Raw genomic sequence first — 27,087 nt, forward strand, 5'->3', positions numbered from 1 at the left:
GGTGTGAAGGAAAGTTTTTAAGGTCTTAGGAAAAGAGAAGCAGTCATGCTACTAATGTGTTGCTAGCTAACCTCATTATTTGCAAAATGTTCCTCCAGCTGTTTCTCTTTAATACCACTTTGTTTACCAGCTTTTTGTTACTTTTAACTTTCGTGCTGAACTTTAGTAAATAAGAAATTGTGCTCCAGGATTTTAAATGTCACTACAAAGACGCCAAACAGATGGACAAGTTCGATTTCAGCAAATACAGAAGGCTTTTTACAACTTCTGTTTTACTCTTCCTTATTCAAACTGCCAGTCTTGCTTCCTTCAGTTAAGGCAGCTGTCTGTGGTCGATTTGACTAAAGACCATAAAAAAGTAGACACACGCAACACCATATCTGTACTTTTATTTGTATAATAACTATACTTGTAATACCTCAGGACCACATTTCACAACCACACACGGGTATGAGGAACTGTACTTTGGATATTTTGAAAGCAGATGTAACAGATGGCCCTACGTAGGATTTGGAGAATAGAGTTCACTCTTTTCTGTATTTTTACTTTTGAAAGTAGACTCTCTTATTGTTTACTTTCATCATCATGGCTGCTGGAGCGAACGGACAAATAACAGACAATGCAAGGATTACGTTAAAGGCCAAAATAAAGTCCTTTCGCTACTGCTGTAGCTTTGGAAGATTACAGTTACAGTTTCCAACAGTACAAGGAAGTGCAGATACTGCTAGAATTAAGAAACATGCGTCTGCAGCACAGATGAGGATATTAAAAGGAAAAAAAGGGGCATCAAATGTTATTAGCCACGAAACCAGCCTGACCACTAAGATGAAAAGCAACACTTAACTTGAAAATCATGCACATTATCTTCAGCACATACTCAAACATAATCTAAATGTTTCTTTACTAAATCAACTTTATGGAAAGCTGAATGGGTTGAGTTTTGTTATAAGCTTTTGCGAACCTTTCACTTCAAAGCTTCATTGTGTTATTTACTAGTAAATATAGGCTGAGTTTTCTGAAAATAGAAATCTAAATGAATGCTTTGATATTTTTGATAAATATTTATCTTTGCTGTATTGCCAAAAGTCAGTTAAGTCTCATTTGGGAAAGCTAACTTTATAGCTATAGATAGCAACCCATTAGCTTGACACAAAACATGAAAACTGCTAGTTTTGCCTTCTCAGAAGTTGATAAAATTAGAAAAATATGCTACAGCTCTATGGTCAATATATTACTTGCTTTATGCACATAAACAAACTGAAGACACAACTACCACCTCATTAAATCCATGTAGAATGACTTACAGTAAACGCTTGTCTACCAGACTCAGTTGAGAATTTAGTGGGCAAAAATCCTATTTTTTACAGTCCCGATCACGAGTCACTTATACAAGAATATCACCAGCAGATAAATCATTCATCAAAATGATAATTAGGAAAATAATTTGCTGATATTCGTTAAGTATTTTTGTTGGAGTTGGGGTTAAACGCTGGGTTTAATTCACAGCAATCAGAGAAAAGCAACCGAAAAAAACATTTCTGTATAATCAAGCATGATGATTTTTGTGATTTTAATGTGCTTCATGATGATGTCAAGTCAAGTGTTACAGTTTTTAATCAAAAGCGCTACTTCTTATTGTTAGGCTGATACTCACTCACACACAGACACACACCACACCTTACAGTAGTACTGCATTGCATGTTGCAATAAAACAGCATGTATACATTTCAGCTTTTATCAATGCCCCACTTACTGTGATGAACATGTGCACTTTGACAGCTAACCACATGCTAAAAATCACCAAATTATGAGATAAAACTCTGGGGAATTGTTCATTAATATTATACCAAAATCACATAGTTGAGGTTGAATGGTAGCTGTCTTAGATCAGCTATCTTCTTGTATCTTGTAAGGATTTCAAATAACTGTGACAGTGCTACCTGATTTGAGGGAATATAATGATAGTCTTTTACCCCCTTCGTCTATCTCAGAGTATCTCTCCATCTTAAAACAGTTTGATAGCCCCTCAAACCAGTTGCAGCAGATGGCTGCCCATCCTTGAGCCTGATTCGGCCAGAGGAAAAGGGAGTTTTTCTTGCTCACAGGGGGCATCTGATTGTTGGGATTTACTTTATATTGTTGTAAGATTTTTATCTTTTGTTGTGAATTGTAGCTATATAAATAAAATGAACTGAACTGAAAGTTGTTTCATCTTCATGTTAACACCATAGAAAGACCTCCTTTAGTTCCTGTGGAGGTCCAGTCTTTCCCCAGCGTATGACGTTGCTCATTTGTCATAGAGATGGTTTAGTCATTACCCGATATACATAAAGTTGGAATAAAAGCAAAAATAAAACCAGCAGTCACAATGTAAATGGGATTATTTCAGTTTCCTACACATGGATTAAATCTAGTCTGAGATTTAAAAAAAAAAAAATCAAGGGAGATCGTGAGTGAGCGACGTTTATGGTGTAGGACCACTTTATTGGGAAAATAAAGTGTCCTGATCGCCAAGAGTCACATATTCTTACTGCACAGTGTTAATACCCCTTTCATCGCCGCCAGCCTGAACCTAGTGAACATGTTACTGCACATGTTTTTGTTATTTTTTGCTCACCTAATCTTTGTAAAGCCTGACTACAGCATTAACAGAAGGCGGATGAGTCCAGTTACTACTACTGATTGAAGATTCTTCTGCATTTTTTTTTAAAGATGTGTCCTACTCCAGATTTTATTATATACCAGGTGAGAGCACAGAAAAATCTAGCATCACAAATTGGATTTGAATATCATGGATGACTTAGTCGTCGCTGTAGCTGATTTTGATTTCACAAATGATGAAAAATGCAGTTTATTCAGTCTTTGTCCATGACAACTGAGCAACTGCCTCCACTGAGGAAGATCACAGGCTGTGGCTGAACGTTTCAGAGCCACAGTTTTTTTCTCAAAGTCAAGAATAAACCTGCAGCCTCGATTAATGTTTATCCAGGAAACAAATTCTGACATTAACTTTATACCACAGAAAAAAAGGTTTAGATTAAGTAAATGTGAGTCCAGTAAGTCCAATTAGCTCCTCAAGGAAAAAAAAACAAAAACCCCAAAACGTTCGGAAATTAGTATTTTTGGATAGTCAAGTAAAAACATTCAGGTTCAGTTTTAATTGTCAGGTCCAGGTGTGGCATTCACTGTCTCTGGGAGTCATTTCTAAAAGTTTGGGGCTCTTCTAACAAAACAAATGTTGTGGAAGCTTCCTCACTGACACGGCTCGCAGGAGATGCTACACTGACAAGTCTTAGATGATATGTGAGGGATGGCTGAAGTGCGGGTAGAGGCGGAGTTCAAAGCTGGAGAGCTGGAGAGCTGGTTCGCGTCACTGCGTTAGAGCCTGGAGGATGTCTTTCACCAGCATCGTGCCGATCACCATTTTCTCACAGTTGACCGTCAGCTGGGCGGCTCCTTCCTCTTTGGTTGCCACGGTGACCAGCACCAAGCTGCCACTGGTCACCGTCCTGCCGGCAAACCTGTGGACAGGATGATCAGGAGGAGGAACAGGAGGACTGAGGTCAAGGCAGCAAAGATCAAGAAGTAAAGATGAAGCCACAGAATAAAGAAGGGATACACATCGCGTGAGTCAACGAGACAAAAATATCATCTGTGAAACACAACAATGAGTGCAAAAAAATGTTTTTGGTTTTCTTTTCTAGAAATTTTCTAGAATACTCTGATCAATATTCTCAGAACTGTATCAGATCCTACTTCAAGTCAGCTGATTGTGAATATATGTGTAACCCTTTTCCCCCCTAAAAGCTTGAGCAGCTGATGCTGTATCAGGTTTGTACAGATGATGTAGTGGTTCCTGAATGTCACAGTCACAGGCTTTTGTCATGTATTGCTTGTGTTTTGTGTCTCTGTTAGATTTGTTGGTTTTGTTACTTTCTTCTGCTTTCTGTGTTTCCTGGTGTCTGTCATCATGTTTAATGTCCACACAGGAAGCAACTTTTTTCTAGTGTTTCCTTCTATTATTGTAGATCTTTACCTTACAATATAAAGCACCTTGATGCAACTGTTGTTATAATTTGATGGTATATAAATAAAACCGGACTGAACTTTTCATGCATTTATTACTTCCAGGCTGGACTACTGCAATTCATTATTATCAGGATGTCCAAAAAACTCACTGAAAAGCCTTCAGTTAATCCAAAATGCTGCAGCAAGAGTACTGACAGGGACTAGAAAGAGAGAGCATATTTCTCCTGTTTTGGCTTCCCTTCATTGGCTTCCTGTTAAATCCAGAATTGAATTCAAAATCCTGCTCCTCACATACAAGGTCTTAAATAATCAGGCCCCATCCTATCTTAATGACCTTGTAGTACCATATCACCCTATTAGAGCACTTCGCTCCCACTCTGCAGGCCTACTTGTTGTTCCTAGAGTATTTAAAAGTAGAATGGGAGGGAGAGCCTTCAGTTTTCAGGCCCCTCTTCTGTGGAACCAGCTTCCAGTTTGGATTCGGGAGACAGACACTATCTCTACTTTTAAGATTAGGCTTAAAACTTTCCTTTTTGCTAAAGCATATAGTTAGGGCTGGACCAGGTGACCCTGAATCCTCCCTTAGTTATGCTGCAATAGATGTAGGCTGCCGGGGGATTCCCATGATGCATTGAGTTTTTCCTTTCCAGTCACCTTTCTCACTCACTATGTGTTAATAGACCTCTCTGTATCATATCTGTTATTAATCTCTGTCTCTCTTCCACAGCATGTCTTTTATCCTGTCTTCCTTCTCTCACCCCAACCGGTCGCAGCAGATGGCCGCCCCTCCCTGAGCCTGGTTCTGCCGGAGGTTTCTTCCTGTTAAAAGGGAGTTTTTCCTTCCCACTGTCGCCAAAGTGCTTGCTCATAGGGGGTCATATGATTGTTGGGCTTTTCTCTGTATCTATGAAGCGCCTTGAGGCGACTTTTGTTGTGATTTGGCGCTATATAAATAAAATTGAATTGAAAAATTGAATTGAATTGAACTTAAACTAACAACAGTCCAACTACTTATGACCTTAAGATTTTCAGATTTCCTCTCACTCAAACACACATTGTAATTTAAATAGGTCTAAATGTTATTAGAGGCAGCAAGGTGGTTAGCACTGTTGCTGCACAGCAAGAAGGTCCTGAGTTCAATTCCACCATCAGGCCGGGGTCTTTCTGTGTGGAGTTTGCATGTTCTCCGGGTACTCCGGCTTCCTCCCACCGTCCAAAGACATGCAGCTTGTGGGGATAGGTTAATTGGATAATCCAAATTGCCACTAGGTGTGAATGTGCGAGTGAATGGTTGTCTGTCCCTGTGTGTTTGCCCTGTGACAGACTGGCAACCTGTCCAGGGTGTACCCCGCCTCTCGCCCTATGACAGCTGGGATAGTCTCCAGCGCCCCCCGCAACCCTGAAAAGGATAAGTGGAAGCGAATGGATAAATGTTATTAGGTCTGTGATGTAGATAATGTCGTTGTGGCCATAAATGGTAATCCCCTCATATCTTGGATTTTTGAGACCAGATGTCACAAAGGCAAAGTGGATCTGATGGAGAAATAAAGAACACAGCCTACTTATTGTCATGTCAAGGTAGATCCTCCTGACAGCATTTGCTTCTTTATCATTTATTTTACTCAAGCTGGAACTAAAATTTATAGGTGTCTGAAAAATGTACACTTTGTTCCTTTAGTGGATTTTTAAAATCTGCGTAAAATACGTGAAGCCACACTTTTAAGCTGATCTTTTAAGCTGATCTTGGCAAAGATCTTGTTCCCAAATGATTCCGTGTCCTTTGCAGAAGAGAAACACCACACAGAGCGCTATTTGCATTAAAAGGTGGCTCAGATAACAAGACGTGTTTGCTCAGGAGTGATTTGTCTCACCTGCACTCTTTATCTGACCCACAGGGCACTCTGCTGAGGTTGGCAGCGGTGGTCACTCTCTGGACGATGGCGTGTTCGTTTCGGCACTTGACGTCCAAAGTTAGTTTCTCTGTGATCTCGTTCATGCCCATCAGCTGACCTGTGGAGGTTGTAGGAGCAGAGCACTGGTCAGACAGGAATCTTCTCCCTCCCAGCAGCAAAACAAGCAAAGCAGTTAATAATCGTAATAATAATAGTAGTAATAATAATAATAAGAAGAAGACAACATGTACAGTAACAGAGTTCATTTTTTTAACCATTGCTATTCTTTTTCAGGGTATCTGCTAGCTTCAGACATGTACAGTATTATATACATATACTGTACAATGCAGTGAACATTGCTAAAGTTCTCAGAGGGACTGATGTAATATTCAGTACATCAAGAACTGTAAATGCTACTAACACTTAACACGGGAATGTACTCATGCTTCCCACTGAACACAGGATTTTGTTGGTGAATTTACAGCACAAAAGAAGCAAATTTCTGACTGCTAACCAACTCGAGTCACCATTTTCCAGAGTATTTCCAAAGACAGAAATTCTGGTTGAAAGAGGTATTCAGTACTAATTTTCTCACTTGTGCGAAGATGGCTCGTAGAGAGCAACTGTTTGGTGATTTGCTGGTCAAAAGACGCCTGGATGTCCAGGTTAAAACTAGTATTTCAGTATTATATATCAATACTGCTCTGATGTAAAACAAGTCCTAAAAGCGCTGCAATAATAAGTCAAGTGACAGAAAACGTAAATTCAGAAAATTTAGCTAAAACAGACTGCAGTCCGTTCGTAGTGTTAGTGTCTATGCATGCTTCAATTGAACTTTTTTATAACACCAACCCAAATTTAATAAAATCGTAGCTCCTTGCCAAGAGGTTGTGCAGTAAGTTGTGTGAGGGAGCACGAAAAAACAAAATAGGGGAAAAAAATTTAAATTGCACAAAATGTTGTGGGTCCCACAGAAAACCAGTCAAACGTTTACTTTAACTGCTCCCCACACACAGAAATTTATGTTTTCTGTATTACACTTACAGGTAGATATAAAGTGTTTCCACAGCAGGAACTTTTTGTAGTATTTAAGAACTAAACCTGCATAAGGATTGTTTCAAGTCACAGCACAGGCATTGTAAAACAGATATTTAAGGAACAACCAAAGTCCCTCCCCCTAACTGAGAATGGTTCCCATTTTTATTAAAACTGTCACCACCAGGGGGCAGTGTTATACCAGTGAGTGTGGTGAAATGTTTTTGGATGTGTGCTGCTCTCTCAGACTTTAGCTACTTTTGGCCTTTTTCTCAAGGGGTCACACAGATGGATCCACATGCTTGATCTCTCATGTATACGAGTGAATATACTGAACAGTGTATAGAATCAGACTGCCAATGTAAATAAAAATGCAAGGAATAAAAGCCGCAATAGTTCAGCTTTGACTGATATCTCAACGCAACACACAGATGTTTTGGACCTAAAGTCACAGCTAATCTGTTTCTTTAGATTAGGTCAATATCTTTGGCTCATTTTGAAAGGGTGTAAATCACTATTTAACAAATGTATTAACAATAGTTTGTTAAATAGGTTCCTTCAGTTCCCAGGTCCTGATCTTAGTTCCTGGAACTTTTTGGTTAAAAAGGGGTTGAAATTTTGTTTAAAAGTGACCAAAGTCAAAAGTCTGAACTAAATCAAATATTTGCTGATTTAAAAACTAGACCTCAATACGAATTAAAGACATTATCATTTCCTCTTGAATGACTATAACCTGGTTTTAACTGAGATATCAAAACCTCTTTTGACCTGCAAAACAAAACCCAGTGCCTGTTAGACCGATGCACTACAAGATGACCAACAGTTCAAACTCCCAGCATGGTTGGTGATTATCAGAAAGCACATGATCGAGTGCTGCTGTGAGCCAGATGTATATGCGGAAGAGTGAATGAGGATCAGTGGATGAGCATTTCCAGCCATTCCTGGTGGAGCAGGAGAGTGTGAGCGGCAGGTTTGCAGGTGTCTGCAGCTACAGACCCGGAGATGCAGTTAAGTGTTGATTACCCAGGCAAGAAGGGAGGAGGGGGAGTCAGCACGAGGTGTTAAAGGAGGAGGGGAATGGGAGGAGGGGGTGGTCTGTGTGAGGATGAGTTTGGCTATAGGAAAGGTGGCACACAGACAGCTGGGAACAACAAATCTATTAAAGCCAACTTACCTAGATTGTGTAATAGCTTCTCTATTGGGGAGAGTATGGAGAGGGAGGAACCGTGGATATGACACATGTTTAAAGAGTCATTGTGGGCTTGTTAGAGCTCAAAACTCGATCACTGTTAGGATGGAAAACGAACACCAGAAACCAGAAACATGCTGGGAACCGCTGTCTGCAGCTGCTCTACCATCACCGTCTAATGCAAACCTTTGGTTTGTATTGGTGGATTTAACGTAGCTGATGGACAAAAAACTGTTTCCTGCTCTGGAGGAAGGATGATGTGGAGACTCAGAAACATCAGGCAGTTACTTTGATGTTTACTGCATGTGGCAAATGACTTGCTCGCAATGTTATAAAAGAAAAACAAAACAAAACACACATTTGGAAAAGTGAAGTATACTTTCTAATTAAAAGGTCCTCATTTCATCGTGTCACACTATATGATGCACATTATCAACGGGTGACTGAGCATCACTGCATGCTTTCCTCTCTGCGTAACTGTTAAAGATCAAAGTGCAGATCTCAATGTCTTTGATCAATTTTTTCATTTGTATTTTCATTGATTGACTGTTCAAAAGTTGCAGCTATCAAATCAAGTCAAACCTGAAGTTTCATGTATGTGCTAACTTTTTAACTTTAGATATTCAGTATGTGGTTCCCACATGACTTCAAACATTTAACCCCATCACAACAGTTATTCACAGTCTAATGAAATGAGCGCTATATTTGAACAGAATATATGAAGTGTATATTCAGAGTAGACTACTAACACTCGGGGACAAAACTTACGGGTTGCAGCGCTGCAGCATTAGCTCACTGTTTAACATGTTAACAAGTTTGGACTATGCAACATTTAAAGATGTGTTGGTGTTAAAGCAGCAACTGAGACAGTGGTTTAGGGTCGCAACATTCAGGACATCAGAAATATTTCGTGGCCTATTTTCACTCACCTTGTTCCTTTTTAAACTCGTTCTCTGTCAGGAAGACGGGCCTCATCAGCTCCCCGACAGGTGGCTGGATCGACACGAAGAATTTCCTGGTGTGAGTGCTGAAAAAGGGGGAACGGTAGTGTCAGGGATTTGTATTTTGTCTTTTGTTCTTAAACTTCAGTTTCCCAAAGAGCACTGACCCTGGTGGGATGACAGAGGTGGAATAAGATTTTTTAAATTATACAAGTAAAATATCTGATCTGGTAGTCTGATGGTAATTTTATGACTGTTTTCAAAACAACAGGAAACTGAAAAATGTCCATCAGTGTTTCTCAAAGCTTCAGTAGGTGTCATCAATATGTTATGCAAAACCCCCAAAGATTCAAATCAGTAAAGATTAGTAAAGAGTCAATGCAAACTTTCAAAAGCTGCAACTATTAAAGCTTGTGTCCGATAACAGCGATACTTTGGCGAGTTGTTGAGCTTTTTAGTCAGTTAAGTTAGGGTGATCATATTTTGATGTCCAAAAAAGAGGACACTTGGCTCAGTCATGAAGAACTTGCTTAAAGAATCATATTTAACATATTTAAACGATGCCTTCTCTGTGCGGTTAATGAATTGTGAAATAAAATTGGTCATATAGGACTTTACAAGTCAACAAGTGCAAAAAAAATAACTTAAAAGCCTCTGGAATTAAATAATGGTACAGAAATAATGCCTCATGTGCATAAGAAAAATTACCAGTACTGGGTCGGTACGAGGGAAATTTCTTTTGCAGTTTGTCTGAAAAGATTCACTTGCGTTTTGGGATCTTTTAAACATCATTAGGGACGTTGCTGCACGCTGTCTGTCCCGTCTGTGAGCGCAGAAAAACTTACAAGCGCTCACAAAGCAGCAGTTCGGGGATGACTTCAAACACATGGGTCCTCTGTTGCAATGTAGGAAAACCCGGACATTTTTATCAATCTCGAAAATCCCCCCGGACGCCCTGGACAGAACGTGAATAGTGGACTTGTGTCAAGCCAGCTTCCAGTTTGTTTTCTGCTCCCTGTGTATTCAAAGTATTACGGGAAGGAATTTGGAAACCGGATTTCAAAATAAAAGCCAACTTCGAGTGAATTAACAGATATGTTAAGAACATAGTAACATATAATTTAGGCTTGTTTACAAACTCCAATGTTAGATCTACATGACACAACCTTGTACCCTAATAGTGCCCTGTCAATATCAAGGCCATCTTATTTTGGATTTCAAAGTAAAAGCCCTGTGAATTTTCATTCATGAACTACTCTTTCAATGACTTCATAATGCTCTTAAAAGCAAAAGTCTTCTTTCCAAAGACTAGTTGCACTTTATATCAACACTATCCAACCACAGTGTTTTTCACAGTAATACCATGTCAATATCAAGTCAGTCTGATTTTGCCTTTCAAAGTAATGGCCCCTTGAAATTGCCCATATTTGACTTACTTTTGTAACAATTTCAAAATGCTCTAAAAAGAAAAATTCTTGTTTCCACAGGATAATTTCACTCTGTATTTACAGCATACAGCCCCACAGTGATACCATGTCAATATCAAGTCAGGCTGATTTTACTTTCCAAAGTAATGGCCCATTGAAATTGCCCGTATATGACTTACTTTTGTAACGATTTCAAGATGCTCTAAATAGAAAAATTCCTGTTAACACAGGATAATTCCCCTTTAGATCAAAAGTATGCAACCCCACAGTGATACGATATTAATTTCAAGTCGGTCTGATTTTGCCTTTCAAATTAATGGCCCATTGAAATTGCCCATTTAAGACCTACCTTTCAATAATTTTGGAATCCTCTAAAAAGGAAAATGTCTGTTTCCACAGGGTAATTCCACTTTAGATCAACAGTATCCAACCTCGTGATGTTACCAATTTCAAATTGCTCTGATTTTGCCTTCCAAAATAAAAGCCTTTTTAAATTGCCCATATCTGACTTACTCTTTTAACGATTTCAAAATGCTCTAAAAAGGAACATTTCTGTTTCCACAGGGTAATTCCACTTTAGATCAACAGTATCCAACCCCACAGTGATACTATATCAATATCAAGTCAGTCTGATTTTGCTTTCCAAAATAAAAGCCTTTTCAAATTGCCCATATCTGACTTACTCTTGGAACAATTTCAAAATGCTCTAAAATGGAAAATTCCTGTTTCCACAGGGTTATTCCACTTTAGATCAACAGTATACAACCTTGCAATGTTACCATGTCAATTTCAAGTCATTCTGATTTTGCCTTTCAAAGTAATGGCCCATTGAAACTGCCCATATATGACTTACTCATTTAACAATTTCAAAATGCTCTTAAATGAAACATTCATGTTTCCACAGGATAATTACAGTATCCAAACCCACAAGGTTACCATGTCAATATCAAGTCAGTCTGAGTTTGCCTTCCAAAATAAAAGCCTTTTCAAATTGCCCATAGACGACCTACTCTTTTAACGATTTCAAAATGCTCTTAAATTGAAATATGCAGTTTCCACAGGATAATTCCACTTTAGATCAACAGTATCCAACCCCACAGTAAAACCATGTAAATTTCAAGTTGCTCTGATTTTGCCTTTCAAAGTAATGGCCCGTTGAAATTGCCCATATATGACCCACTCTTTCACTGACTTCAGAATCCCCTTAAAACCTGAGTTGCTGTTTCCACAAGATCATTTCACTCTACATTGACAGTATACAACCCCACAGTTTTATCGCATCAATATCTTGAATATAATTGTTTATGAGGTACTTTTTTATAACTAAACACAGATGCTGTTAATAGGACAATTACTGTTTCCACTAAGTAATTGGAGTTCATGCAAACCATACACAACCTCTACAGTGGTAACATCTCAATCTCAAATAATCTCATTTTGCATTTCAGAGTAAAAGCCCTTTGACTTTGTTTATAGGAGCTTCTCTTTCCATAACTTCAGAATGGCATTAAATGGAAAATTCCAGCTTCCACCCATTAATTCCAGTTCATGCCAACACATACCATAACATATAATCTAACAGTGGAGTCGGGAACAGTTTTTATAAAACACCAGAGGTGCCAGACAATACCTTACGAACAAAAAGAATAATAACAATAATTTTTCTGATCACAGAGAAAAATTCCTAGCTCATCTGCTATTTGTATGAGAATTGAAAAGCCTGCAGATAATTTTCTGAATCCAGTTGCTCAAGGCAAGATAAGGTCCCAGTCTTTAGATTCCTGCCTATTCCTGAAACACGTTACAATTGCAGTGTCATCTGAGTATTTCTGGATTTGGCAAGATATATATATTTGAAGTCTGCTGTATACAATATAAAAAAGTGGAGCCAGGACAATCCCTCTGGAGCCACCATGCTGCTCAGTAATGTTCCAGAAATGCTGTTCCCCAACCTGACAAAGTTGTGTTGTTTCTGTCAAACCAGCTCTGTTTTCTCTATATTCAAATTTCAACTTTGTGATCATATGCACTAGAGCTGATTTAATAGCTAAAAAATGTACTTTACTGTGTGCTTGGTTAGCACTGTCGCCTCATAGCAAGAAGGTCCTGAGTTCAATTCCACCATCAGGCCGGGGTCTTTCTGTGTGAAGTTTGCATGTTCTGTTTCCGTGGTGAATGGGAGTGAATGTGAGCGCAAATGGTTGTCTGTCTCTGTGTGTTAGCCCTGTGACAGACTGGCGACCTGTCCAGGGTGTACCCTGCCTCTCCCTGGGATATGCTCCAGCACCCCCCACGACCCTGGATAGGATAAGTGGAAGTGAATGGATGGATGAAGCTAACGGATTCTACAGTATTTATGAAAGTCTTCAGTTGCAGAAATTAATAATAGACTTCTTTTAAGGACCTTTTAAACATTTTCATTTTATACATGTTTCCCTGAAGCAGTATTGTTTAGAAACACTAGAGATTTTGTTGCAGTGCATTGCTATTGCTATGTAGCTTTTATGTATTTATCTATGACGCCAGATTACACGAATCAATTAGCTAAATTAAAATCATAATGCCATGGTGACCTGTAATATTCGGCTTCAAAATTTAAACATAACACAATTACCAAAGGCCTTCGAAACATGGTGTCTAACCAGATACTTGCTGAGAACAACATTGCCTTGGCCCTGGTGTGGGTCAGTAGATGTTTTAAATTGCAGTCTCAGATAAATGAGAATTTCTCTCCCTGGCACTTTCATCTCGCATGATGGCATTTGGTTGAGAGTTCTTAAACTGTGATGGTGTTGACTTCATCAATATAGGAGCCAGACAAAACAAGTTCCATAACACAAGCATCTTGTCTGGCTTCAGAAACAGATTGTGGATGTTACTGGGCAAGTCCTGAGAACACTGGCTGATACCACCATAATCTGTAACCTTCCTTGCCCTGGTCTAGTTTCTCAAGTTGTATGTAGCATAACCAGGCCAGAGGTCATAGTCAAGTTAGGTGTGTTTGTCAGGTTTAAAGCCACAAAATACAGTCAAGGAATAAGATCAACACATTATTAAATAATCAAAGGATTAGTGATGTTTGGAGGCCATAGTTTGGTGAGGAAAAGAAAATAGAGAGCTGCAAAGTGAATCCTTTTGAGAATTTTTTCAGCTCATATACTATATATTAAGGCTGCTGACTGGTTGCCTGTCCCCTAATCCCAGTAATGATCTTTATTATTTCCTGCGCATCCGTCGTGCATTTTTACTGAAATTTGAGCTCCAGCTTCATATTGTATTAGTTATTGAATATCAGTGCCTTTACCCTTTAATATCCTTGATCCTCAGTTTTCCCAGTCACACTGCCTGAGTACTTTTGATACTAAACATATTTGGTTTTCATTTTGAAAAACAAAATCAGACTCAATTGATTATGACAGAATTGAATCATAAAGATGATGTAAAAGGAAGCTGAAATTGCTAGTAAGTCATAATTGATAGTACGTCCATATTTCAAGTCTGTGGAAAGATGTCATTTCTACATAATATCATTCTAAATAAAGAAATTACAAAACAGCTGGTAAAACATTTCCAGGGCAATTATTTTTAAATCCAAAATAAGAAAGACTTGATTTTCAAAGTGTACAACTTTGAGGGAGTATATTATTGATTTAGAGAAAAATTTGTGCATGGGAACAGGGATTTTCCTATTTAACAGCATTCTAAAGTCACTGAAAAGTATGGTCAATGACTCCACTGTTAGATTATATGTTATGATATGTGTTGGCATGAACTGGAATTAATGGGTGTTACCACTGTAGACGTTGTGTATGGTTTGTATGAACTCCAATTACTTGGTGGAAACAGTAATTGTGCTCTTAATCTACTGGAAGTTGGCCTTCATTTTGAAATCATGCTTCAGGAGCTTTTATTTTGAAATCAGGTTTCCACGTCTTTTGCCATAATACTCAGACTACACAGGGAACGTAAAACAAAGTGGAGGCTGGCTTGACACCAGTAAAAGTGGACGGTTGGTCACCCTAGTTAAGTGTTGATGCTAGCCTCAGATAGCTGCTTTTAACTGGTGTTAGTGAAACTTTCTTTGAAGCAGCTCCAAGTGTTGGGCTTGGACCGAAACCGGTCTTATATACTTATTAATGAAAAGCGCATCAGTTTGTTGGAAGACATAATTGCACAATAATCTGTGTATATTTATAAGTACAACAATTTTTTTCCCATTAACCTCAAAAAATTACTGCCTGTAGATTTAAAGAAATTCAGAAACCACTGGAGTTTTTTCTCTGATATTATTAAACGTGAACTGAATCGAATCAAGAGCTTTTCCAAATAATTAACTAACTTCCTGTCTGTGTATCAACGTATCAGTGGCTTAGCAGACTAACTGCTGCAGCGCAAATGCAAATCTAGCAAATCCCAAAAATGAAGCAGACCAGCAACCAGAAGCAGGACAGCACAGGAGGTCTACCCTCTGTAATCAAGAGTCCGTCTCACCACAGCTGGAAGTTTGCTGCTTGCGTTGAATCACAGAAATCGATGCCCATCACAGCTGTGGCCGTCTCACCTGCCGGAAGTAGCTCTGTGGACATGGAGGAAAGAAAAAGCCTTTAGTGTTTCCACACAAAAAACAGGCACAACTCTTAAAAGTCACATGTAAAACCGACACAAAAATTAGGATGTGAATGTTCATACTGAAACATCTGAGACGACCTTGTACAAAAAGTGTCCTCTAAGAAGAAAACTGAGATGGAGGCGCTGCTGATAAATTTAAGGGCAGATAACTCGTGGCATGTGTGCCGGCACAGTCAGCTGTAGCTGATGTCAAGCCTCAGGTAGAGCCATTCAAGTCACTGAACTGTAACCACTGCGCCCATATTTATGGTGTTTTGCAGCTTTTTGATAGAATTGTCTGAGTAATATTATTGGTTACTGAGTGGCAGAGCTAGTTCAAGACATTTTGGTGAACAAAGTTCCAGTGTTTTATCAGTCTGTGGCTTAACACTAATTATCAGGATACTGGTGTCTATGTGGTTGCCCGTGCACAGGTCATAGAGGCAGCTTGTTACCTGGTGCCGTTAGGTGAAAGGACAGAAATCCATCAAACTTGTATTTCATGTTAATAATAAGTTTAATGGAGGAATTTAAATGAGCTGATATGTATATTTTAATATGTAGCAAGCTGCAACAAGTACGTCTGTTTTATCTGGTGTAATGAACAGTGCAGTTTCCAAGCACTGCCAGCAGGGTTGTATTTCATATGCCCGTGCATGTACACAGTGGACAATCTCACACACCAATCTCTGGGAACTCCTTGACCCTCATCCCAGACTGGAGCTTCACATCCTCTATGTGCAGGTTCTTGGTGTCGGAAGAGGCGTTGTTGGTGAACTGCATCTGCACCGCCACCATGTTGGCGTCAGGGCTGAAAGGCTGCCGGCTGAAACAGTACTCCACCGACAGACCCTCACCCGTGATCCGGTGAAGCAGCTCGTAGCTCTTCAGCGTGCTGGAGGGAGCAATGGTCTGTAAAAAGACCCCTCTGGTTTGTCATCTGCTTTAGTTTTTTCCCCCCCCTTCTCTTCATTTTCATTTCATCGCTTCACTAACAGAGAATAAAGATGTCAACAAGCAAATAATATGAAACACTTACTGCTGGGGAGAGGACAGAGTCAGACAAAGACAGCCCCTCCAGGTCGGTCACGAGGCTGTTGGATAGGAAGGTGTTGACGGGTGTGACTTGTGGTGAGGGAGCAGGTTCAACTAAGAAAGAAAGAAACAAGACACGGGACGATGTTCCCAAATTCAGACCAGTGTGCAGTCATCTAATGGATTTTTTTTCCTTTGGCATCTTTGTAGACTGTGACGGGGTTTAGGTGTGAATTAGCATCTCCAAGTCTGGTTGACAGATTATCTTGGACGGTTTGTTTATGAATGAGGGGAGAGCATCGGTTTCATGGAAGCTCTACTTTCCTACCTAGTCTGTGGACACATCTGTGGGTGGTGACCAAACCCTTGAGCTCAGTCATCTAAAAGGAGCTCAGATTATAACTGCTGCTCCTCAAAAAGAGCTAATGAGATGGTTCAGGCATCTGAACTGGATCTAATTCAGAAGTGGTTTGTGCATTTTGAAATGGGATGAGATTCTCAGATAAAAGAGATGAAGACGGTTCTGGGAAGAGGTAGATGTGGACATCTCTGCTTAGACTGCTTTCCGTTCGAAAGAGAGTGCCATACATTTTCTACTGTCTGAGAAGACAAGCTGGAAAGATCGAGAAAAAGAAACAAAAACAACTTACAATCATCAAGGTCGAGCAGAGACATTTCTTTCTTTTCTTTCTTGCTCTCTTTCTTGAGAGGCTTGGGAGGAGGTTTAGGTTCAGCCGTCTGGAGAACAAAGAAAAACTGTCACGAATAGACGCTGTTCATGCTGCTGTATAGGAAAAGGGGCACAACTGCGCTCTCTTGTATTTTGAAATGCTAAGGTTATAAGAATTTTAGTGGCTTCTTAGATACAGGCTGTATCAAAAAGAATAATCTGGTTTAAAAGTGCTTTTATTCACCGCTAACGATAGAAACACGCACTGATGGAAAGAGCGGATTCATTAGCTTCACATGGTTGGTGGTAGGTAGCATAACAACAGCAGGGGTTGTCATGTACTTCTATATTTATTGCACCTTCTATATGCATTACTTAAAAAAGAAAACCCAGCCTTTTTAAATCTGATGATTGTTTTTGATACACCCTGCTCCTGTGGTCTTTCTCTGTACTTAACCCTGGTTTGCACCTTTTTTTTCTTCTTGACCTCAGCCTCTGACTCGGAGTCTTCAGACTCTGACTGGCTACTTTCAGACTCGCTTTCCTCGTCTTCGTCAGATTCAGACTCTGACTCGCTCTTGCGCGGTTTACTCTTCCTCTGGTGCTTCCTCTCTTCTTCTTCGCTGCTCTGCTCACTGTCAAAGGAAACCAGAGGTCAAACTTCCCCCAAGGAGTCAAACTTTATTTTCTATAAACAAAGCGACCACCAATTCTAATAATAACATCCATAGTCCAGCAAATATGCCTGACATGGCATGCAGTTTAAAGCAGTCTACCTTTCGCTTTCTTGCACTGGCTTCTTTAGATCTTTCTTTTTTTTCTTCTTCTGTTCCTCTTCCTCCTCCTCTTCTTCTTCCTCAGACTCGGAGGCTTCCTTACTCTCTTCGCTCTCTGATCCCGACCCGCTCTCCTCGCTGCCACTGCTGCTTTCCGAGCCACTGGCAGAGTCTGACTCTGTGGAGGGAGAGGTCAGAGGGAGAGCAGGTTAGATAGGCTACACAGAGTAAGTGTGATCTGAAGGCTGTTGGTATTCACATCGTACACGGCCTCCTCTGACAAACAAAGCAGCTGGGACTGAGTGAGACGTCTGCGCGTTAAACTGTTTTACCATCAAAAAGAGTCGAGATCATCAAAACCAGAGAGGAGATCAAACTTTTATTATCCTTTGTATTATTGATGCCTCCAGAGGCGAAGAAAAAGAAAAAAAGATAAAGCAGAACTTTTAACTGACATTCTCAGATTTTCTTTCAGCGTGAAGCTGAGGCAGACACATCAGAAAGAACTAAAGACAGGTGTTTTATGCTACACCCGCACTCACAAAACTGCATATTGTCTATAATATTATTGTAGCCGATGATAGTTTCTGCAGCAGTAATAGTGAGGAATATTGATAATCTTCTTAAAAGAAGATTATTCTTTTTATTCTTCTTAAAAGAAGATTATCAATTAAAGATAACTGATCAGATGGAATCAGACATTTAGGGGTTTACTTTCTGTTTAATGTGAAATACTGTTGAGGTCAACAGATATTCAAAAGCTAGTAAAAGCAGCGATGTTTCAGTCAGTACTGCTAAAAGTAAGAATAATATGAAGCTCTTAAAAGAACATAAAACTATATTCAGAGTACAAGGATAATATCCAAATGAGCACTTCATACAGTAAAGGCCACAACGTATTTTGCAATTTCCCAAAAGTAATAGGATGTAATTTTCAGTGCCTAAACTTGAGGCTTAATAACTCTTGAAGCAAATTTGTAATATGTTTATTTGGGCTTTTTAACCTTTATTTAAACAGGACGAGGGAGAAAAGATGGGAAGGCTGGGAGGAAGAGCAGGAGGACGACAAGCAGCAACTGGCGATATACCTCACCCTATTTGTATTTTTAAGTGATTTTGGTGTATTTTAGACAATAAGAGACAAAATTATACTGGAAGTAATGGGGCTTTTCTATATTTCCCCATCTTAAGGTGTTATTAGAGTTATTTTAAGGTTGAGGGATGTATTCCTTAGCAGCTCTACTTCCGCATCTCACACTGTAATTAATGGGGAATATTTTTATGTACTGAAAATTCCACACTAAACTCAGAAAACATTTTATAAACTGCTACCTAGTTTCTTATTTTACTCATATGATTCGGATCTATTTTTTTTAAATAACATCGTGGCTTCATTAATGTTCACAGTACTGATACTTTCATCTGGTGACATTCTATATTTTTTTCCATTGCCAATAAATCAAAGTACAATACATTTCTTCTGTTCTTCTGTTAATACATTAAATGTGCATTAACCCCCCCGAGAAATAGTCTGCAGCCAATATTGTTATTGCTGTTGAAGTCTCTAGTTGTCTTAGGGCATTATGACCAATTTTAAAGATTTATACAGCTGGACTTGGACCTGAGTGCCACAAACAGGGTATGAAAGTTAGAAAGGATTGAGAGATGGACCTTATTTCTTTAGATTTTTATAGAATTGGTCAACAACACAAATCTCAAGGGCTTGCTCAAAGGGGGTGATATGATTATTAGGACTTATTCTGTGGGTCTTTATAATATAAAGCACATTGAGGTAACAGTTGTTGTGATTTGTAATAAAATTCAATTGATAATGAGCTTATTCTTTGAGACTGTCTCGTTTTACCAGCCCCTACCAAGATCATTCACACTGACTCAAAAGTCTCTCACACAGACACACACAAACACACACAAACACACACCCCTGTTGTGAGCACTACTCATTTAGTCAAAAAAATGACCATGCTATCAGTGCCAGTAGCCTAAAGTTACCACTGTCAGCAGACTCCGTAGGACCAGACTCTCCCTCTGAGTCGGTGTAGAACGGCTTTTCTACTTTCTTCTCCTTCCTCTTCTCACGGCTACTGCATTTGGTCCACTCAGGCACCTGGCATAAAACAAAACGGAAAAAGCGAGAGTACAAAAAGTAAGCCTCCAGCCCCGCCTCAGAGAGAAAACCCTCAGACAGAAGCAGAAACGTGGGCAGATAGCATGGCCATGAGTGCCTCTGCCTGGGCGTGATGCAGCCAAAAGAAGCCAGCCATCGCTGCTGCAGATCTGCTCTCAGATCCCACAGTCAGGGAGCAAATTTACACCAATGCTTCAATGGAGCGAGTCGTTTACTTGTTTGCATTAGAGTTTTCTGTTTTTGCACACAGAGACGTTAGCACCAGGTGTTGCCTTCATGACCAGTTGCAGAAATGCTTTTCTTGTAATAATAAGGGAGCAGTTCCATTAAGAGAAGTGATATCTTTGAGGAGCAGTAACTATCCTCCTACACTTAAAAAGAAAAGGCCATCTGCTTTTTCTGTGACCAAACTCATTAACCAGAGCCATCTGCTAATGAGCACGGACATCTCAGCCCCACTTAATACCCACAAGGAGCCTAATGCTGCGTGACGTGCCTGAGCACCGATCTGCCTGCTGAAAGAATCACTTCTTTAATGGTAGAGACTGAGGAACAGGGTGCTGTGTTTCAGGTAGCTTTGGCTGAGCTAAGCACAGAACAGCGACTACTATATGCGGGAGGGAGGCGTTCAGTTTAAAAGCACTTGGGTTTTTGCGGCTATATGGGTTGAGGCTCAAGAACGTGTGGCTGTTTGCCGCTAACTGACTCACACTTGTTAATGTTGTGACTCTTTCAAGCAGCGTAAAAACCTGGCAGACGTAGGGAAAAAAAAGATTGGGATGGAGATGAGGAAAAAAGAAGGAAGAGGTTTCTTTCAGAATAAAAGTCAGGAGAGCAAGAGAAACAGGCACAGGAAGGTTTCAGGGGCTAAAAAATAAGAATGTGTGAGAACAGTTTTGGATATCACAGAGACAAAATAATAAGAATAATCCTAAATTTAATTACATGATAACTTTTAAACACAGTATTTGATAAAAGTAATCAAAAGGACAACTTCTGTTGGTAAAAAAATCAACATACTCCAATATAACTACTGGATATACCTTAATACGTACTCATACTGTCAAATTAAAAGTCAACATTAGCATTCACTACTTCACCAATACATCAAAAAAAAATACATGAAATGCACTTAGTCTTCACCAGCAACAAAGTATGGTATGCTAGCATGGGTTAGATGGGCAGAATGAAGAGCAGCACAGGGGGAGCAGCAGAGGGGTAGAGGAAGAAATCTGAGAACAAATCACATCAATCAAAAATAAAAAAAAAATATCACGTGACAACATTTGTGACGTGTTCAGCAAGCGAGTCACAAACTTCATGAAGAAAACCAAGCAGATGGACAGGAGGAGACCTGGAGGAGTCCCCGTCAGCGGGTCAAAATCTTTTGTTTTGCTTTAAGCTCTCACAAGGCTTCTGTTCTATGTTGGCGTCACTAAAAAGTGCACCTGAGTGAAAGAGAAACAATAAAATAAACAGATCTGTTCCTTAGTAGTGTAGATTTGGGCGTCATTTATACATTTTCTTTAACATTTTGCAACTTAAAAAAGGAGGTTTTAGCTAACCCCAAAGGGAAACACCCTTCATCCTTCCACTACTGTACTATTTTCACGTGTCACATGACCACTCCTGCGATGTCTATTTTCTATAGACTATGGAAGCTCCCTGAGCTTCTACAGTGTAGCATAATGTTCATTTCAGTAATCTTCCCTGTCTAAATGTTGGCTGCTTATCAAAAGGCACTGAGGCAGAACTAGCCTGGCATTGAGCATCAGCACTTCTGCTTTCTAAAGCAAAGCCTGGAAAAAGTCTTTAAGAATGAATAACTTTCTGTCAGAGGATTAACTTCTACAGCTCTGCTCTCACAATATACCTTCCTGCCAAATATTAATCTTTTCCAGTTCTTGTAGGTCCTTTAATTTCACTCCTGCCACTAAATTACTGCTTCAAACTCGTTTTAGGGCAGTGTTTGGACAAACGAACAAAAATCTCATGTGCAGGAGGCACTCATCAGGTGGGTTTGGAGAATCCAGCTTGGACAGCGTGCACCTGTAAGCTTCACAGATACATGTTTTCCAAGCTGGCAGGTGGAGAGGTTTAAGATAAGAACATGAAGATGTTTTCTCATGAAACTCACTGTAGATTTAAAATTTTCAGCCAATATGAAAGAGAAGTCCCAAAACTGCTGATAAAGACAGTGTGATATGTTTGGAAGCCCCTGTTGGAGCTTAATGATTAAGTAAATCTTGAGACTAGAAGATTTTTTCCTGAGATTAAGAATTGATTTTGACTAGTCTCATTTACAAATTTGAATCAGCTTTGTTTATAAAATTAAAGAAACTTCTATCCCACTGCTTATTATTAACCAATTTATTGGACCCCTTAAAGCTGAACTGCTTGAAACAAACACAGTGGTCCGCCTTACTTCGTGTGAACTGACAGAGGATTTATTTCTATGATGTCACCTAAATGGTAAATGGCCTGTATTTGTATAGCGCTTTACCAGTCCCTAAGGACCCCAAAGCGCTTTACACATCCAGTCATCCAGCCATTCACACACTGTGATCATGTGTGATATGAAATGTGTAAAGCATTTTGTATAAATGCCAACATCAGCAGTTTAGACGTTAACTGACAGGCAGGGAAGAAACAGAGAGAGCAGTCATCAACGCAAACACCACTGCATTTCCAAACTCAAAGGGAGGGGCACCTCTCGCCAGTCTCCTAGTAAGCCGATCCGCCCCTCTCCGGTGGTTATGACCTCCTCTGTCTGTGGAGGACCGTATAGCAGAGGGAGAGTCTGTCAGAGAGGCTGAGGCTTCAGAAGATTCACTGACCCTCCCAGCTTTAACAGCCACAACGTGAGTGGATGCAATGCGAGACTTTCAGAATAACCCAGAGAGGTTTTTCCAGCAGCTGAACTTCAGAGGACAGTACTGAGTGTTTTACAGCTCTGCTTGTTTTTGCTCTTTAACTACAAATGATGTATAATAATGATTTGAAAGGCACACTATAGCTTTTCGCTCTGATTTCTTCCGTCAGCACTCCCTATGTTCTGAAATTTGTGAAATTTAGCTTTGCTGCTGATTACAACTGCATTTTAGCCACGAGATATCAAGAGGGGAATTAAACGAGTCTGACTGGATATAAAAACACACACCACTAACTGAACCTAATCAGTATTAATAAGCTTAAATATACTCTTAAAACAAGGAAAACTGGCAGACCCCAGCTTTTGGAAGGCTGGCCACAAATATTGTTTGGAATTTTAGCTAAAAAAAATAACTTGTTGACTTATTTGCATGGATTTATATCTTCATGTAACAGCTCGTAAATCACTCTAGTAATCTACTGCTCATAACCTTTTTTACTTTTTTTGTGAGTCCTTAATTTTTACACTTACAGAGTGCTAGTTTAGCCCACTGGTTGAGTGGGTGACGATATGCAATGCAGCAGAAACGCAGTGGTTTTAGTCCAATATCAAATAAAGGCAAAAATGGCCCCCCTAAAAATTTTTTTCATTTTCTCTTCTTTTTTTTTGTACATTTGCACATTGATAACTATATATAGATATTTACGAATTTGACAGGTTCAAGCAAAGGCAAGTGATGAGCCTGTTGCACCCGCCGCTCTCGCCCTGGCAAAGCTGTCATTTCAGCTGGTCGTGCACGGCTCCGTGTTTGTAACCTCGTGCAGGTGTCACGGCCGGTGCGACTCAGTTTGTGTATAAAAACACAGACGCTGAGAGATTCCCAGATCACTCAGAGGGAGAAAACTAACCGAGCAGCAATGAAACTGTGAGAAATATGACGCGAACTGGAAAAGCAGAGAACTCTCCTTCAAAGTAAAAAATTGTGCCTTACTGCTGTGACCAGCACATTTCAAAAGGCTCAGCTTTTACCTTGAAGGCAAACAGTCTCTGGTTCATGTTTCACTACCACCGCGCGAGTAAATCCTCCACAGACTAAGCAAACAGTCAGCAACCTACACACGTATTTTTCCCTTGTCACAGCTGCATTACCACACGATAAAAGGCCATCCTGATGACAAAACAACAATTTTCTAAAAGTAAAGATCCACTTGGGAAAACACTGATGTGTTTAGCCGGCTAAACTGTACAAACATCATGGTCAAGAACATGAAAGGCGCCTGTAGCACCACATTGAAATGTGCTTCACACTTAAAGAGACACGACATGGATTACTGCGCTGTGTGTTAAAAAGCAACATTATTGTTACGAAACACATGTCACAACAAAATCAAGCCTTGAGGTCACTACTGAAATTTAAAGTTTTGACTCCTTTTCTTCTTTTTTTAGATGGGGTAGTGAAAACACTCAAGTCTTGATTTCACGTTAATTTAACTGATGAACCGATGGCACATGGAGTGAATGGGATGGAGAAGAAGAGGAGGCTTTGGAGATTTGGGCTGACAGACTTTTGTGTTTTAAGTATTGACTAAACATTAATACTACTGTCAGCATGCTGCTGTTAAAATCTGTTCTCTTCTCTATCGCATGTGCTATTGGCTCAAACAGCTGTCAGGAAACATCTGGATGGGGCGAGTGAGCTGCTGCTGAACAGAAGCGAGTGCAGCAGAGAGGATGAGGTGGAGCTTCATGCCACTGACTGTTTCTATAATGATTCGGGTGTTCTCAAATTAGGCACTTTCTGTCTAACATGTTCTCTCATTAATATGAAAATAATCCTCTTTTCTCCTTTGTGACTCATTCTCCTCCATGGATGGGGAAGTTGTTAAGCGGCATCCATTTTGAAGTAGATGGAGACCAAAAAGGATGAGCTGTTAATGCTAATGAGCTGTAAGCAAATGAAAGATGACCAGTGAAAGAGGAATCAATGTTATATTGGAGTTAGTGTCAGGCTCTGGTGACTCTGTCCAACCCCTCTGAGGCACTGCTCTGGGGAAGGAGCAACTCTCGCTCCCCTCCATTCTTTGGGGCCCCCAGAGGGCCCCTGTGTCTCTGTGTGTTACTGTTCCCACTGCACGCACAGACTCCTTCACCTCCACGTTGCGCACGGAGGGGTCAGGGGCAGCTTCAGGCCAGTCAGGCAACTCCTGGTAGCCCCCAGCCTTGGCATTCAACAGGTGGGAGAGTGAACCCAACTGGAAGTGGTCTCGATCTGCAAAAAGAAGAAAAAAAAAATGCAAGCGCACACAGAGATCAGTGCAACAGAAAGAGCAGAGTCACTCTTATCATAACACAGAATCACAAAGTTCTGAGAAAGAACTTCAACAGCTTTAAATTTAGTTAAGCTCCACTTCAAAGTCATCTCCTTGTGCACCTCTGGACCCAATTCTTTTTTTGACTACATGCGTGTGAACTCAAACTGAAGAAAACATTAACTTGTGTGTAGACTGACTCAACCTCCCAACATGTCTGCGATGACCATTGGACCACTTCCATTTACAGCCCAGAGACCAAACAGGAGTTATTAGTGGAATTCAATTCAATTCAGTTTTACTTATATAACACCAAATCACAACAACAGTCACCTCAAGGCACTTTATACTGTACAAAATTCAGACAGAAACCTCAACAGCTGGATGACACCCCGTGAGCAAGCACTAGGCAAAGGTGGGAAGGAAAAACTCCTTTTACAGGAAGAAACCTCCGGCAGAACCAGGGCCTGGTAGGGACGGCCATTTAGCCTGACAGGTTGAGGGAGACAGAACAAAGGACAAACAGCTAGAAGAGTGTCTAAGTGTTAACTGTGTCCTCCGTCCCAAAGTTGGAGGATTGCTGTTTCAAAGAAGAAGAGTGTGTATCACACAGGGTACAAAGTGGCAAACAGGGAATTAAACCAAGGGAGAGTTCTGGAAATACAGACACCCTGGAAGTGATCCAGAGGAGCACAAGGAGATGACCTCAAAGAGGAAATCGGGATGAACTTTTAAAATCTCAAATCTCAAGACTTTGCTCTGTAATATGAGGATGAGTGGATTCTCCTTTCTTTGTTATGGTTACTGTCAGGCTGCTGCCACGTGAAGATCAGAAAGCTGAGCTATAGGCAAAACCGCTGGATGTACTTTAGATGAATAAAAAGATGGACAGAATGTTCACGTGAAGAATAAAAATGCTCCCGGTGTAAGGACAGACTCACAGTTACAAAAAAGATGTGTGAATGCTCTGGATGACCTTTGGATAACCTGTAATTTTGTAAAACTGTATCCTCAAACAGCTCTTGGACACATGGAAAAAAATCCCTCGTTGATTATTTCCAAGCTGTTTTGTAGATTTCAAACTGGAATAAATTGAGATAATAATCCCTGGAAGCTTAAATCACAATACTTGTGGAAAAAAAAGGGCCTTATTTGTGTTGATATCTGACTCAGTTATGACTCTGAGAAGGATACGTTATATCTGATGCAGAGCCGCTGCTGCAGCTGCATCTGCTGACTGTGTAGACCAAAACAGCCCATAACTTCCTCTTTCTTTCACTTTAGCTGTTTTTGCCTCAGGTGTCTCCCACGTATAGAGAGACATTGAGCAGCAGGAAATTATGGCTCAATTTTGTGTTTAATTGATTGTGACTGTCTCATTTTTGTTAAGGCGGTTCATGACTGATGGTAATTAAACGCTAATAACATTGCTCAAACTATTTCTGCCATTATAATTTTCAAACAGCCGCAATACAAGTTCACAAACTAGAAAACAAAACTTACTGTTGACTTGCTTCTGTACCTTTAAAAGGAGACTCAAGGACGGGTGCAGGTTTGAGGGCGAGGAACAGCTTTTTAGCATACTTGCTTAGGGCTCCACTCTTCTCGGTGGGCACGATGAGTTGGCGAATGAAGCGTGCCCGGTCGCGGATGTCGTAGTTCTGGTCGTATTTGGCCAAGTTGAGAACATACTGCGTCAGCAGTTTAGTCTGAGGGGTGAAGGGACACGAAAGGAAGGTGGAAGATGAGAAAAGTAAAACAACACCTTATCTACTGCGTTACATGCATGTGCAGTGTGGGAGTGTATGTAGCTGTGGATTTGTTTGAGAGGGTCTAAGAGGATAGGACTACTGCATTAGTCTTGAGCCACCTCTCGTGTCGTAATATTTTATTAGAACATAAAAAAAAAAAGTGACTCACTGAAATGTGCAAACATACATGGGAATACTGTATATAAGGCAAAAACAAGAAGCTCGAAAATCAGTATTTGGTATCACTATTCAAGGACAGTTCTCCTTGTTTCTTGAAGGACATTCAAAGCCCTTCTATGGATGTTGGCTGACTTTTGGTGCAGTTTTCTGTCACGATGATCTCACACTGCTTCAGAAGTGCTGACGCCCAAGCTCTAGGAAGGCCAATCCATAATTGACAATTACAA

At 40.1% G+C, this 27,087-nt stretch overlaps 1 protein-coding gene across 14 annotated transcripts in view; it reads right to left on the reverse strand.

The window, feature by feature from the left end:
- Positions 1-379: 379 nt before the first annotated feature.
- Positions 380-27,087, reverse strand: part of ap3b2 (adaptor related protein complex 3 subunit beta 2) — a 65,123-nt gene continuing 38,415 nt past the window's right edge. The window contains exons 16-28 of one of the 14 annotated variants that reach the window (XM_035914770.2): positions 26,452-26,638; positions 24,759-24,889; positions 20,459-20,497; positions 19,613-19,727; positions 17,603-17,780; positions 17,296-17,461; positions 16,807-16,894; positions 16,161-16,270; positions 15,805-16,033; positions 15,005-15,089; positions 9,075-9,172; positions 5,901-6,039; positions 380-3,521 (exon numbers count right to left, since the gene is read on the reverse strand). In XM_035914770.2, coding sequence (XP_035770663.2) covers positions 3,371-3,521; positions 5,901-6,039; positions 9,075-9,172; positions 15,005-15,089; positions 15,805-16,033; positions 16,161-16,270; positions 16,807-16,894; positions 17,296-17,461; positions 17,603-17,780; positions 19,613-19,727; positions 20,459-20,497; positions 24,759-24,889; positions 26,452-26,638 — 1,716 coding nt within the window. In that variant the 3' untranslated portion in view covers positions 380-3,370. Of the gene's footprint in view, positions 3,558-5,062; positions 5,429-5,900; positions 6,040-9,074; positions 9,173-15,004; positions 15,090-15,804; positions 16,034-16,160; positions 16,271-16,806; positions 16,895-17,283; positions 17,462-17,602; positions 17,781-19,612; positions 19,728-20,458; positions 20,498-24,758; positions 24,890-26,451; positions 26,639-27,087 lie in introns of those variants that run through there. The other 13 variants (XM_087843293.1, XM_006782427.2, XM_087843289.1 and 10 more) reach the window with 13 other exon arrangements.

Source organism: Neolamprologus brichardi, chromosome 7 (genome assembly GCF_056152115.1).
Source record: "Neolamprologus brichardi isolate AB-2024 chromosome 7, ASM5615211v1, whole genome shotgun sequence".
Classification (NCBI taxonomy): domain Eukaryota; kingdom Metazoa; phylum Chordata; class Actinopteri; order Cichliformes; family Cichlidae; genus Neolamprologus; species Neolamprologus brichardi.